This window comes from Alosa pseudoharengus, unplaced genomic scaffold (assembly GCF_046254945.1).
Source record: "Alosa pseudoharengus isolate Yale_2024_CS ecotype anadromous, Long Island Sound unplaced genomic scaffold, YU_APseudo_1.1 YU_APseudo_1.1_scf_4, whole genome shotgun sequence".
Taxonomy (NCBI): Eukaryota; Metazoa; Chordata; class Actinopteri; order Clupeiformes; family Clupeidae; genus Alosa; species Alosa pseudoharengus.
Genome location: NW_027468774.1, coordinates 38,626,338 through 38,641,337, shown reverse-complemented (window position 1 = coordinate 38,641,337; position 15,000 = coordinate 38,626,338). Strand labels below are relative to the sequence as shown.

Here is a 15,000-nt window from a genome sequence, read left to right as displayed (position 1 = left end):
ACCGGGGGGTGGAAGCACAAACTTCAGTGTTTCCTCTTATCCTCTGCATTAAGGCCTTTGCCATCGTTTCCTGTTCACCTGCTTTTGGGTTTCCTTTCGCTTACGAGAAAAAAAAGAGAAAAGAAAGCCACAGCTGATGTCTCTGACATGTTTAAAACCGCCTCAAAGGCGGACCACAGCACGGTGAGTCCCGGAGGGTGATTGGTCGGTCTGTCTTTAGACATGGATTAGGCGTCAGGTACACTCCCCCTCACACACACACACACACACACACACACACACACACACAGTCCTGATGCTGTGTGGTCTCGCTCTCTGCCTGTCTGCTGTGAGTGTGTGGGGTGGGGGGGGGGGGGGTGTGTGTGATGGTGGCGGTAACTATTTCAAGCACCTGGTGCGACACGAGACACTGTTGGCATTTAGCAGCGGCGGCAGTTAGCTCCCGAGCTGTTCTGTGATGATTCCTGCAGAAGCTGAGCGTGTTCGAATGTGCTTTATGAAATGCATGAGGCGGCATTCACAGACAGACAGGCAGCATGGAATGCAGGTTCTTAGCCATGCATGTCAGGTGACATGCTGCTGTTAAAGCAGGAGACCAGGTCACTGAGCTTAACCATAAGCATATAGATCAATGTGACAGCTTCAGGACAAGACCACCCACAACTAGCTTTCCTCTGCTACTTAAAAAAATCACTAATTGGGCCTTCTAGGTGTAGTTAATGTTTAAAGTAACTAATACACCACATTTAATTGGACCTCGAGCATACCAAAAATAGTGATTATGAACTAATTTAGCAACAGCTAGCAAACAGCCCCAGTGCCTTGATAGCCTTTGCTGCCGGCGTCTGCTAGATGGAGTAATATTTGTTTTGTGCACTCATGCGTTCAAACCAACACATGCCAAACCACCCAAAGACACCCTGGATCTCAAGTTCTGCTTGGATGCTAATAGCAGGGTGGGGCCACCCAGTGAGATATCTAAGAGTGCATTCTGCATTAGTCAGCGCAGCTCTCATTACCTTGGTTAGCTGAGAAGCTAATAGTATGATATCTTTGTGTGTTCTGCTTTACTTACCACTAAAGTGATACAGCTAAGCCACCCTTGGCTTTCGCCTCACATTAATTACTTACTGACACAGAAAATAAATGACTGCCATTTCCTACTTAGTAGTAGTACGGGCCTAAATACTGGGGAAATGCTCAATAGTACATCTTTATAGGAAAAGGCAGAAGTTGTTGACCTGACCTGACCCTCAACCTTCAAGCGAACCTAAAGAGGATTTACGACAACCTTCCGTCTGTCCCTACATAAAATGTGTGTGATTAAGTGTGTGTCATAAGCCTGTGTGCGTTTCCCGTCCCCTACCCTCACCCTCCAGGGGGGCCAACTCACCGACAACCATGATGTTGAACTCGAAGCCGGCCTTCATGGTCTTGCGCCTCATCTGGTCCAGCACGGCCTCGATGCCCACGTAGCCGAACAGGTCTTTGCCCTTGATGATGCCCGGGAGGCCGCTCTCGGTCAGGGCGAGTGGAGGCTGCTGCTGCTGCTCCTGCTCCATCTCCTCCTCTCCCCTCTTGTAGTCCTCCACCTCCCTCTCCGCCTCCCTCTCCACCTCCCTCTCCACCTCCCTCTCCCTCTCCTCCATCTGAGTGGGCGCCTCCAGCTCCAGCTGAAGCTCCTGGACCGTGTCTGTCAGAGGAGGAGACAGAGATAATACACATGGTCAGTATATGAGGGAACACTCACACACATACACATACACACACACACAGCATAAACACACACACACAGACTGACTGACAAGGGAGCAGACTGGTGACATATAACAGATACGGGCCAAAGTATCAGTTGTTTAGAGCCAAAGCTCTGTGGTGTGGCTCAGTCTGACTAAATGAGACGAGAGAGATGAGTGTGGTGCAGGGGGGCTGCAGCAATATGGTGGAACGCAGAATGACTACACGCTGCAATAGGCCTATTTAGAAAGAAAACAACAATACCACAACTACCCCAGCAACCAGAGCGCAAAATCACACTGCATAGGGGATACGAAACAGACCTAATAGGATCTAATAAAACACATCTCTACTGACTAAATGAGGAACTACAGACTGTTTTATGGCAAGAGAGGCGTAAGTTCACCACTTAAATGCACCAACTCTCTCTAACAATATGCTCTGAAATCTTTTGTGTTAAAGTAACTTTGTTATGTGTTCAGTTGCACACATGCTTTAGTTTAGAATTAAGGCCTAAGAATCCCTTAGAGCCCCTACAAATGAATGCCATTACAGAAACCTATGATGAGTGAATAATGAAAGCATTTTACTAAATGGGGGGGAGACAAGAGAAGAACACATATCAACTTCATAACATAATAACATCTAGTAGCATCAGTGCAACACATTCTTCATTCAGACACATGCCAGTTAAAGGAGAGAAGTGCGCTTGTGTCTTAAACTCCCGTTCCTGAGTTTGGTTGAAAGAGAGAGAGAATGGGTGGGAACAGAACGTGTGTGTGGAGTCATTTGAGACAGGACTGAGTGTGGACTGGTAGAATGTGTGTGTGAGCAGAGAGTGTGTTTGGACTGATGAAGCTTACACTGCTTATTGTGGTTGGTGATGTGTAAAGCACAAGAGTTTCACACCTCGGGAGAGGAAAACCCTCAATGCACCTCAAAAACAGATAGAAATGTACATACACACACACAAATTCACCCTCATGCATGCACACACACAAACACATACAAATGCACACCCGCACCCCCCCCCCCCCACACACACACACACACAGACAGAGAGAGAGAGAGAGAGAGGGAGAGGGAGAGAGAGAGAGAGAGAGGGAGAGAGAGAGAGAGAGAGAGAGAGAGAGAGAGAGAAACTAACTTCACCACAATGTCAGTATGGTTTGGTTTTCATTGCTTAGTTAGCTATCGAGCCAGCAAACCCAATTCAAACATGGCTTCTGTTTGAGGTAATGCAGGGCATTGAGTGTATTCCTGTTGAATGTCAGTGTTCTCTGTGTCAGAGAAGTGGAGTCCACACACTCTACTTCTACTGAGCTTTGTTGTGCCCCCAACACAATAAAAATGATTAAAAAAAAAACATAACTGTTGGGAGGAATCTGACATGTACATCTTAACAAAAAGAACAAGATAATGTTGAAAAGATTGAACAGAAAGAAGGAGAGGAGAGAAAATAAGGCTACGTCGACACTATTGCATATTCGTTTTAAAAACGGATTTTAAGAACAAATCTGTTCCACATCCACAAAGACTGTTTCAGTTTCAAGGTAGATACATTTGTCATTGATACGTAAATCTCACGACCATTCACCCTCTGTCAAGTCCCGCAGCCCTATGTTACTGTGCTAGGTCAGATATACAATAGCCATGCAGCGTTCTAAAAACTGCATTAAAACTCGTAGTTATGATTCTTGAAAATCATGATAAACGTACAGTCAACAAGTATAGGTACAAGGAAAGAACTAACCATCAGATAAAATGGGAGCGTACCTATGTTCCCCGGGTCCTATGTTCCCCGCTTTGTATGGGACCAGGGAACCTTTTTAAAAAAACCTAACCCTAACCCCGAGCGGGGAACATAGGACCCGGGGAACATAGGGATGACCCCGATAAAATCTAAAAGTATTCCAGTAAGAATCTACAGGAAGATACATTGTCAGCAAACATGGCTCTGCTCTACCATTGATCATGCACCCACCCTGCTCTTTACCTCCTCTTAAGTAAAAGGAGTCTAGGGGGGGGGGGGGGGCATGGTGTTATTCAGTTAATTTGGGGCTTATCCCCCTGAAGCAGTAGCATGGGGGCTGGCCAGCCTAGCGCAAGTACAAGGCCAGGCCTTTAAGAGGATTGGTGGAGCCATACAATCTGCCCAAGAGACTGGCCAGTGCAGTGCTATGAAGCATAGGATCAGTATGTAAGGGTATTAGGTGACACTTTTAGGTTATGGCATCCTTGTTACATCATAGTTATACCATTAAGTGCAATGTAACACCTCCATTAACATTGTATAACAGCACATTTATACTCTATCCATAGCTTGACTTGAGCCCTTATGCTGTCTCTAGTATCAACAGAAACTATCAGTGTGCTATCAGTCATGTTACTCTAATGGTGCCGTGTACTATAGCTGACTAGTGGCGAGAGGAGGCAATGGGGGCTTAGAAAAGTCGAAGGGCTTTTCTCGGCTTTTTGTGAGAACTGCTAATGCAGTTGCCCAGGCTTAGCTGTACAGGGTGTGGGTAGACACCAGAATGATGAAGCACTCCTGCTGTTAATGGCTTCTCTCTTATTTCAGTGTTGATGTGTGCAAATGGATGAGAGAGAGGGAGTGGAATGTTAAGGCAAAAAATTGAGGAAAGGTAACGAATGGTTTTGTTTGACAAGCCCCTGCCCACTGATCCATATCATTCATACAATATTTACCCCATCAAAACATCAATTTCAAAAAATGTGGCCATGTTTACCATCATCTAAGACCTGATACATAAAGCATATACTCTGCAAATCCACTGTGGACATAAAGTTTTTTTTTATGGAATAGTGTGGTAAGCCATAACCTAAGCTGACCCCTGGAGCTATTGGGAAATAGGGTAAATTGAAGGCACATGTCATGGATCATGTGATCACATCCTGGTGATCTCTTTAAAACAGGGGAGCTTATGTGGCGGGCCAGAAGACTCAGACAAGCTGGACAAGATCTGCACTTTCACCCAAAGCACACATGGGTTCACCACATACCCAGCACCTAGGCCTACACACACACACACACACACACACACACACGTATACACACATGCACACGCACGCACACACACACACACACACACACACACACACACACACACACACACACACACAGACACAAACACAAACACACATACACACATACACACATGCACACTCCAGATATACACATCAAGACACACTCATGCTCAGACAAATGCCTCGTATACTCTTTGCTCTTGATCATGTTCAGCTATCCTGTCAGCAAAAAGCACAGTTCCTCTAAAAGCCCTCCAAGCCCTTGAGTAGATTTACACTGGGAAATAACAGAGCTTTAGCCCAATGTTTTTGGGACTGAGGGGGTGAGGAAGAAACGGAGAGACTACCAAAGATACAGACAACAAAAGAAAGAGAACCAGCATGAAAACCTTATGCCAACAAAAACACCAAGTATGTGCCGCCCCACACAGAGAGGTGCAGTACCTAGGCTAGGGGGACATGTCAACATTTACTATGGGAACACAGCACTTAAATCAGCAGGCCTCTTAATGTCAAAAAAGCAGCACCGGTCTTCAACGTCTGCTTACTAGCATGAGGGTCCTCTGTACACAAGGCGGAAAAAGAACATTATTGCAAAACAGCCACTTGCCCAAGGGCAGAGTGGATACGCTTCAGCTGTTCAAACCTGACTTCTCACTGCTAGCGACGGCGCTTTGATGTCTTGGCAGGAACAGAGAGGTCAGCGCACTAACTCTCCGTCTGCCCTGCTCTTAGTCACGTGGATGAGAGGGGTTTGGGAAGATTGAGTTAAAGGGGTAAAACCCAAACAAACACCATCTTTCATGACAGCTGACTGGGGCTGATTCATGCTCACACACACACACACACACACACACACACACACACACTGACTCACTGTGAGGGAGAGGCCATGACTGAGGGATGATTATGCTGCAGATGACTAGGCCTTCACCATAATGGCTCAACCTGCAGAGGCCTGTGATTCAGCGTCAGAGTGTCACATCTAGGCAGAGTCACACACTCACACACATGCAAACACACGCACACACACACACACGCACACATACAAATACACCCACACACACACACACACACACACACACACACACACAGACACACACTCACGCACACACACACGCACACATACAAACACACGCACACACACACGCACACATACAAACACACGCACACACACACACACACACACACACACACACACACACACACACACACACACACACACACACACACACACACAGACACACACAGACACACACTCACATACACACACAAACACTTCGGACACAGTCAGTGGAGAGATGACTGAGGGGCGAGCGAGTGGAGTGAGTCAGCACCCGAGTCCGGGCGAGTCGTTCCAGATGCATCATGCCTGCCACGCTGTCACTGAGAGATGGCAGTTGAAGCGCCAGAGGAAGAGTAAAAAAATAAAACGAAAAAAAAAAACCTCAGCTCAATCTGCTCATGTAGTTTCTGTCAGCCTGACAGCCAACCACAGAGTACCACATGGCTCATGAACAGGAAACACACAAGTAGGCCCTTCACCTGTCTAGTTCACCGGCTTTCTGAAATGGCATTCTGTACCCTCATTTCTTTACATGTTAATCTTCTTTCCAATCAACTCTTAACTCCATTGATTATATGAACCATTATATGAACCATCATAGGAATGATATGGTCATATGATTTCTGTGATGGTTCATATAATGGCCTCAGTCTCAAAAACATTCCGTCAAAGCTCTGTCATGTCAAGTGCAAATCTACTGAAGGGCTTGGAAAGCTTCTAGAAGACCTATGCTTTTTACTGACAACTAAACACTGATAACTGAACATGAACATTTGAGTTAACTGTTATATGGCCACATGAGCTAACATAAGAGTTAGCTGTTGCTCATTAGTTCAGTCATAAATTCCGTTTATGACTCCATCTGCTGACTAAGTCTGGTCTAGTGGCTGGTTAGTGAGTGCTGGGTTGACATATAGTTCATGTATTTAGTGCAAGTCAAGGAGCATGGAGCCTGGGCATGATGCCAGTCGACCTGTCCAGAGGGTTTAATCCACTATAAATATCCCCTGCGTGGCCACCAAGATAGAACTAATCCGCCGGGTTCCTATTGGGTGCCTTTCCTCCGGCGGGGGCATGTACCTGCTGCACCGCCTGGAGCCACAGGAGGCGTCGGGGAGCGATGCCAAGCCAACAGAGTGGCTCAAGCGAGCCTCTGGTGTGGTTGGCTGACCTTAAGTCCACAACCTGAGTCATACAGAACCACATCCCCAGGCCAGGCTGGCCGTCTCACTTCGAAAGCAGCAGTGTTTTGAGAGCAGGGGGACAGAGAGGGTTTTCTGTTCCTCTCCATCCTCTGTGCTTGGTTCCAGAAGCCCAGGCGCCATTTCTGCAAAAAGATAAAGTTCCAGGCAGGGTCCTGTCCCTTACAGGGAAGAGAGAAGGCGTTCCTCCAATGCACAACAGCCAAGTCTCATCACTAATGCTGAGTCATCGTCAGAAAAGTGAAGCCATCCATCTTAGGCAACTTGTATGCATGCATCATATCCTCTCTCCCTCCCCCCCTCCTTCACTCTTCCTTCCTTTCTCTCCCTCTCTCTCTCTACCCCTCCTTCTCAATGTGTCTGTCTGTCTTTCTCTCTGATGGATATGGACAAACACTGGCCCTCGCAGACAATTGGGGAGCTGGTTAATAGGGACGGACTGGGGAAGACAGCCTTGAGAAAAGCAAATAGAAAAGCCCAGAACAAGTGCTTGGAATGTTCTGGAAGCCTGGAAACTGACAAAGCACTTGTAATGGGAAAATGTCCCATAGTTAGAGAGATGCTGTCTATCTACAGTCAGCTGATATTGCACAGAGATACATAGCTCCTGTGCAAAGTTCATTTTCAGCAGTGGTTTGCATTTTAGCATTTAGTGTTCAGTTCACATTGTTATAAAATTGCTGCCCAAAGGAAAATTTCATCCGTCAACCACACTTCTCTCAGAAAACTGCCAACTCTAATGCCACTGTTCTTTATTGTGTGCAGATGGGGATATGTCATTGTTCTCATTAAAGGATTTTATAATGACTTATTAGCATGGCTAATCAGTGATTAAAACTACTGCGCAACACTGTACAGCATCTCGTGAGAACGATGCTTTATGCTGGTATGACTTTTGACATCAAACGATGGTGAAGTCATTTTTACCCATGTCATTAATCAGGTCTAAGCATTATGATTAGAATGTGGGTTTGAGAGGTTGGTTTACGAACTTAACAAAGCATGTCATAGATACAACAGACACATTTAACCTATCCCATTTAGTTGTACATGACAATGTTGGATGTCATTAAAAAAATTGTGCTAATTTTGATAATGCATGAGGTACACTGGGAAGACTGGTGATGCTATCACTCTAACAACGTTTAGCACATTCAGTTGGCCCCCTGCAAAGCTAAATGCTATTCTGAGGCTTTCTTTTCAGCAGTTCTCACTCAGAAAGAGAGACCCAAACACACACACGCATGCAAGTTCTGCTGCTTTGTTTGGCATGGCAACAGGACTCTCTCTCTTCCCCCTCTTGATACCACATTAATGCCAATTACAACATGCATGCTAAACCCAGGCATTGAGACAAATTAGGCAAAGAGTATTACACCTCCTAGCAGTGCCTCTCTCTCTCTCTCTCTCTCTCTCTGTGTGTGTGTTAATGCTGACATGAAAGCTCAGGCTTTTCAGCCCTTACAAAAACAACTGCAGTTATGGGACAAAAAACAGTTTTTACAATGCAGTTCTGTGCCTATAATACTGCATTTCTGCAGTAAATTGCATGTAGTTGCAATTTTCCATGTCTAAAATACTGAATCTTTTGTTTACAGTATACACTGCAAGGAACTGCAAAGTGCAAAAAACAAGTTAATTATATCCCCTATCTTATGCTAAGAAAATAACTATTTCCCCTGGTCCTACATGCATGTGAGTAAACTCAAAGGACTAATCTACTTCCGACTGAAGTTTGAGGTCTGGGGCACCGAGGTTCAGTTGGGGCACCAAAGCATTTGGATGGTAAACTGTTCCCTGGGAGCATGGGGAGTATGTCATGCGCATAGGTTCACATGCAGATAGGCAGAGCTAATGAGGCAAGCTTCAAAGCTAGAGCGCTAATTCAAAATGGCAGAAAGTTTGTGTCTGTCACAAAAGCATGGACGAGTTCTGGCCCCTGCCACAGATCACAAGAAAGAAAAACAAGACTTTGTAGAAATAATTTTCTTTTACAAAAAACAAAAGCAATAGCTGTCTGTGATGTAAAAAAGAGAGATGGACAGATAAAGAGAAGGATGGAGGAAGAGGGAGAAAGAGAGAATGTGTTCTCCTTTCCCCCCGTTCCCACCACTGAAGTGGACCATTCCTGTCAGCCATCATTGTTCACTCTAAGGCACAGTTTACCACATGCAGGCTCAGGGGGGAGAGCAGAAAAAATAAAAAGATCCTTACCTTCTCTCATGAATAAAAGCCAATCCACACCACTGCTAGTCCCCTAACACTGAGGCACGCCAAGAACACAGGGTGGCCCAGAGCACAGCCACAGCAATACTTCCTCAAACTTCCTCAGCTTCTGTTGAGATGTTATCCTCTCTCTCTCACACTCACGAGAGCTGGTTCTGGAGCTGATGCACTTAAAGTCTTCCCTCTCTCTCTCTCTCTCTCTCTCTCTGTGTCTTTCCCACTCTGCCTCTCTCTCCCTCTCCCTCTGTGAGTGAGAGAGCAGGGGTAACCGTTAAAGCAGCTCCCAGTTCATTCACATGCAGATTGCCAAGAAGCTTCCACTAATCCAAAAGAGGACTTCTCTTCAGCAGCCCCCCCACTAGTAACACCCCCCACACACACACACACAGAGCACTCCAGACCCTTCCATCCACTCTTCTACACACACTCATTTACACACGAATAAAGCTGCTGCCACCACTGCTGCTGCTTTTGGGCTGCCAACAAACACACACACACACACACACAAACACACACACACACACACACACACACACACACACACACACACACACACACACACAGGCACCCCACAGACAACAGAACCAACCTAATAAGTAATTGACCTATAAAATCCATTAGCAGAAAATGCTGTGATTCTTTGAAAACTGCACACCACCAACCCCCCACTCTCAACCCCCCCCCCCCCTCCCCCCCCCCCACATACACACACGCACCCTCCCTCTGCCTCCACATCTACCCCACATACTCATCATGCAGGAAGTGGGGAAAGAAAAAGTAAATGAGCGATGACAATAAAATAACGCCGGCAAACTATTTATTCAGTTCACATAATGAGGGGCAACAATATCTAAAGGTCACCCATCAGCTCACTCCCTCATTTGCAGATAACGGCAGTGCCGCTTTGTCATGCCAAAGCCGTTTGGCTCCAGAGAATGCCTAGAAGTGTGACACGCCGTAGTGACAGTGTGTAAAGCACGTGTCTCGTTTGCAATGAGACAATGCGGCATCTTCCCAAAACAAATGATCTGACCTTTCACAAGGAGACGAGGTATTTTAGGAGCTGTGTGTTCTCTTTCCCGCTGAGATGTACTGGTTAGTTAGTGCAGCAATGACGGTTGACCAGGTCTGGCTGCTTTGATGTTATGGATGTATGCCTCCAAGAAAGTTGATGCAAGTGGCCAAGCGCAAAATCTAATTTGGAAGTGGGTCTCCAACCACCGTGCCAGGTCTGCTGGAATGCTTTTGAAGGTATGGTGCTCAACCTTGCTTTCTTGTGCAAGCATCCTTTGCTTGGAAAAAAAGAAAGACGCAATAGTGGACAAGTACGGTCATCACACCCCAAAAAAGGAAGCCAAGAGTGTTTTTCCCCCCTTGGAGAATCGAAGAGACTAAACTAAAAGCAGAAGTGTTTAAACAGGCCCAGTCAAAGTGAGCCTGTCCACCCCCGTCTGGGTGTGGTGTGTGTGTGTGTGTGTGTGTGTGTGTGTGTGTGTGTGTGTGTGTGTGTGTGTGTGTGTGTGTGTGTGTGTGTGTGTGTGTGTGTGTGTGTGTGTGTGTGTGTGTGTGTGTGTGTGTGTCTGTGCAGTTTCACTGGAGAGGGGACATGTTCCACATGCAGGTCTGCAGGTATGTGTGTGTGAGTATGTATGTATGTGTATCATGTAATCTCCTGAGTTGTGCCCATCCTGCTGTGAACAGTTACACACTCCTCACACACGCACACACACACACACACATACATACACACACATACGTACATACACACACGCACACACACACACACACACACACACATACACAAGGCCTCAGGTTCAGACAGGTTTCAACGCAGTGGAGAGCAAGGTAAATCTCTCGCCTTCGCCTTTCTTCTGCACAGTAAAAGTTTCCAGAATTTGTGTGTGTGTATGTGTGTGATGAGTCATATTGCATGAGCCGTGTAGCTTTTTTGTGCATGTGAGTTTGTGTGGGCTTCTGCATGGTGTGTCTGCTTGTATGTGTATGTGAGTGTGTGTTTGTGTGTGTCTGTGTGTGTGTTTGACAGCTTTTGGGCCCCACCGTCCTGCTGAGAAACAGGCCGAAAGGCTCTTATTGTTGCTGTGCACAATGCAGGCCTCTCCACACTCTCTCCCCTATGTGTTGGTGTCAGCAGGGTTGTGCCTTCCAAAGTCCCAGACAAAAAAAAAACAGCTATGCGAGTTACTTCCCTCACACATACCAGTCCACATTCCCATCACTGTAACTCTCGTAACAACTACCAGCTAACCAGGATATGGCATCAACCAATAAACACAAAAACATATTCATCTCCAATACCCCTCCCCCACACACATACAACCCCATACACACCCTTGTTCATTCCCCACGTCCCCAGAGACAAAACAATTCCAGTATGCCAACCACCGACCATGTGCTCGAAGACAGATTTTAAAAAATCAATACCTAGTTTCAAGATCAATAAATCTAATCTTAGTAATGACCAGGTCCACCATACCCCACCCACCCATCATAGCCCAGCACGCGGTTACCTTTTGTAAGAGTGGAGAGAGGCAGGGCCGGTTAGGAGTTGGCAGGCCACATGCACGGCTGCTCAGCAGATTGAGAATTACTCAGGATGTCAACGCAGAATGCAGCTCAGGCCCTCGACGCGCCTCGCTGCTCCTCGCTGTGTGGGTGGGTGTGTCTGGCCACTGCCATAGGCTGCACTCTCAAGGGGATGATGCACTTCCTCCTTGCCCGTGGGTCTCTCTCTCTCTCTCTCTCTTTCTCTCTCTCTCTCTCTTCCTGGTTGCTCATTAAACCGCTATCTGCCACTCGCAAAAGGGCAGGGCATGCTGGCAGGAGACGTGCTAGCATGACTCAAAGGGCTTAGCCACTTCCTTGGGCTTTTCATAATGAGCCCGATAATTAAATAAAGCACAAGAAAAAGCTCAGCCTCTTTCATTTGAGATGGGTGCTTGTGTAAGGCTACTGATTAAGTTACCCTTCACTCTCTTTTCAACCACTCAGTTTGTGAGCACAAATTGCTTGGTGGTCATCACAGTAAGATGCAGCAAATACTGTACTGTAAAGTATGCATTCTTCTTGGGGCAACAAAGGCAGGGATATTGAAAAAAGGGACTTCTATGCCAAATAATCTGTGAAGTCTATAGCTCACGGACCTCAATGAAATGTAATAAGATAGTCATAATCCTTCTTTTCAACAGTTTGATGAAATCAGACAGTTTTGCCCAGGGTACAGTCAGGAGCGACTCCATTACACAATGAACAGGAGGCAGTGTATTGTGAGTTCCGATGATACTGTGGCTCATATTTTACGATGCTGCTGTCTAGACTGTTCTTTTTTGTTCTTCTTAAGTCTTAATGTTGAACACAATCCCACCTTTCCCTTGATACTTCTGCAATGATCCTGCCACAGTGTCTGAGTCGTGTATGGTGAAGTATTAAAGCTAAATCTAATCTCAAGGCTGTCTACTGCGGGGGGGGGGGGGGTGAATTGGCCAAGGAGAGAAGGGGGGGGGCATGGGTGGAGGGATGGTGGGGGGAGGTTCTGTTTCCAATAACACTAAATGAAAAACAGAGACAAATCGACTTTCCTCTATTCTCGCCCTGGACTGGGCCTGAGTGGTGACTGGGCCTGCTGTTGTGAGTGTGTGTGTGTGTGTGTGTATATGTGTGTGTGGGGGGGGGTGGGTCATAGGATGAGACAGAGATGGTTCCAGAAACTACCCACATCGCAGCTGATTCCGGTAGAGATCTGGACCTGGTCTAAGCCAGATTGGAGATGGATCCTCAGGTCCTAATGGTCATTTGGGACCAGACTTCCCTGCCCCAAACCCCCGCCCACTGATGTCCGGCCCTGGCCACTGCGTCCTACCACAGCAAACATCCCCCGAGGTTGTTGTGTGGTGTTGTGTGGGGGAAATCTTCCCTCTCCCTGAGCATGTCAAGGGAGGATGGAATGGTGTGTGTGTATGTGTGTGTATGTGTCTGTGTTTGTGTGTGTGTGTGTGTGTGTGTGTGTGTGTGTGTGTGTGTGTGTGTGTGTGTGTGTGTGTGTGTGTGTGTATGTGTATGTGTGTGTAGAAAAAAGGGCCTTTTGATTAATGCGACAATCGCCAAATGACCTCTGCGCCCGGCAGGGAAGCTGTCTATTTTACATTCAATATTTAATCATTTGATAAAGTATAGAAGGAGCTGTGGAGACAGCCATTCATCACTTTCATCTCGGGGCCTCACAGGGGCCTCTGGCCCCACCGTCCCCACCGTCCCCACCACCACTGCCGCCGCGGGCAGCCGCTGCCTGCTTCACTGAGCCGCCAGCTAATTAAACTGACGGAGGTGCGCTGCCAGCCACTAATAGGGTTTTCCACCACCGCTGCATTATGCTTCCCTACGTACACACGTACACACACACACACACACACACACACACACACACACACACACACACACAGACACACACACACACCGCTATCACGTTGCTCACCCTGGCCGGGGTTATTGTAAGAGGACAAATAATGTCTGCATCCCATTTCAATCAAATCTCTGTCTTCTTTTTTATTCTTTTCTCTGGGAGGGAGGGTGGTGGGCATACAAGTCAAATGAACACCTCCATTTACAGCCATGTGAGTGAGACTGAGTCAGGGAATCAAAAGCTTGATATTGTCATTACTTCTCCTAGTGGTGTATGTGCAACCCTGTGGGAGTGATGTGCTATGCTCTGTCCTCTAGGAAGAGCAAATCCCACAGGTACATCATCAGTCATTTGTATTATATAAGTTCCAAACACATTCAAATGCAGCGGCAACTCTGCTCACTCCCACTAGAGTAGCAAGTCTCATTCACTCTACTGATGGAGCGCGCTCTGTCCCATACTTTATCTTCTTGAGACCATTATAAACATCAGGCCAGCAAAGTAATGTCAGTGAGGGGAAAAAACGGAAAGGCCTCGCATAAAGTAAACAGCAGTAAATCTGACAGAGAGAGAGAGAGAGAAAGAGAGAGAGAGAGAGAGAGAGAGATGTGTCTTCTTACAACACTGAGACACCTGGGTGTGAGCGTGAGGCCAATGTCATTATTTAATTGCTGACATAAACACGCATAACCCCCCCCCCCCACACACACACACTGCCCCATTTCCAGGCCCCTCACACTCTACAGTGACATCTGCTGCCGAGCGCTGTGACTCCAGTCTCCAGATTTACATAGCGCCTGGGCTGATAAATAGTTTGTCACGCAGATTAAATGGGCTCGCCGCAAAAAAACTTTCCCCTAAATCACCCCTGTGCAATCTGTTCCTGTGTCGTGTCACCAGACTGAGTGTTGCACATATTAATTATTACACCGTTCCCTAGCCAAACATCTTTGGTATTTTGTTTTGGTAGCTGAGTGAGATTGGTAAATAGATTACGCCTGTCATTTGATGTATTGCTTTGCATGTGTGTGCATGTGTGAGTGTGTGAAACAGGCAATGCTACAAAACAGGAAGAAAAGGAGAAGAAAGGGAGAGGAACAGAGATCAAAGCGAAAAAACTGACTGAGGGGAGATGGAGTGACAGAGAGGACACGAGAAAGAATACGAGAGAGAAAATGTGTGTGTGAGAGAGTGTGCTTGTCATTGCCGTGAGGGATTGCAAATTGCCACTAAATGTCTCTATTACTGGCTCGTCTTTAATTAAACCCGCATGTGAGCCCCGACACTTCCTCGTTTCCCTCAGC

The 15,000-nt window shown here is 46.6% G+C and overlaps 1 protein-coding gene across 4 annotated transcripts in view; it reads right to left on the bottom strand.

Annotated features, from left to right (window-relative positions):
- The window catches only part of septin12 (septin 12), an 88,308-nt gene that overhangs the window by 28,636 nt on the left and 44,672 nt on the right, over positions 1-15,000 (bottom strand). For 2 of the 4 annotated variants that reach the window (XM_076266202.1, XM_076266206.1), the window contains one exon: positions 1,394-1,693. In XM_076266202.1, coding sequence (XP_076122317.1) covers positions 1,394-1,693 — 300 coding nt within the window. Of the gene's footprint in view, positions 1-1,393; positions 1,694-9,267; positions 9,293-11,807; positions 11,961-15,000 lie in introns of those variants that run through there. The other 2 variants (XM_076266204.1, XM_076266203.1) reach the window with 2 other exon arrangements.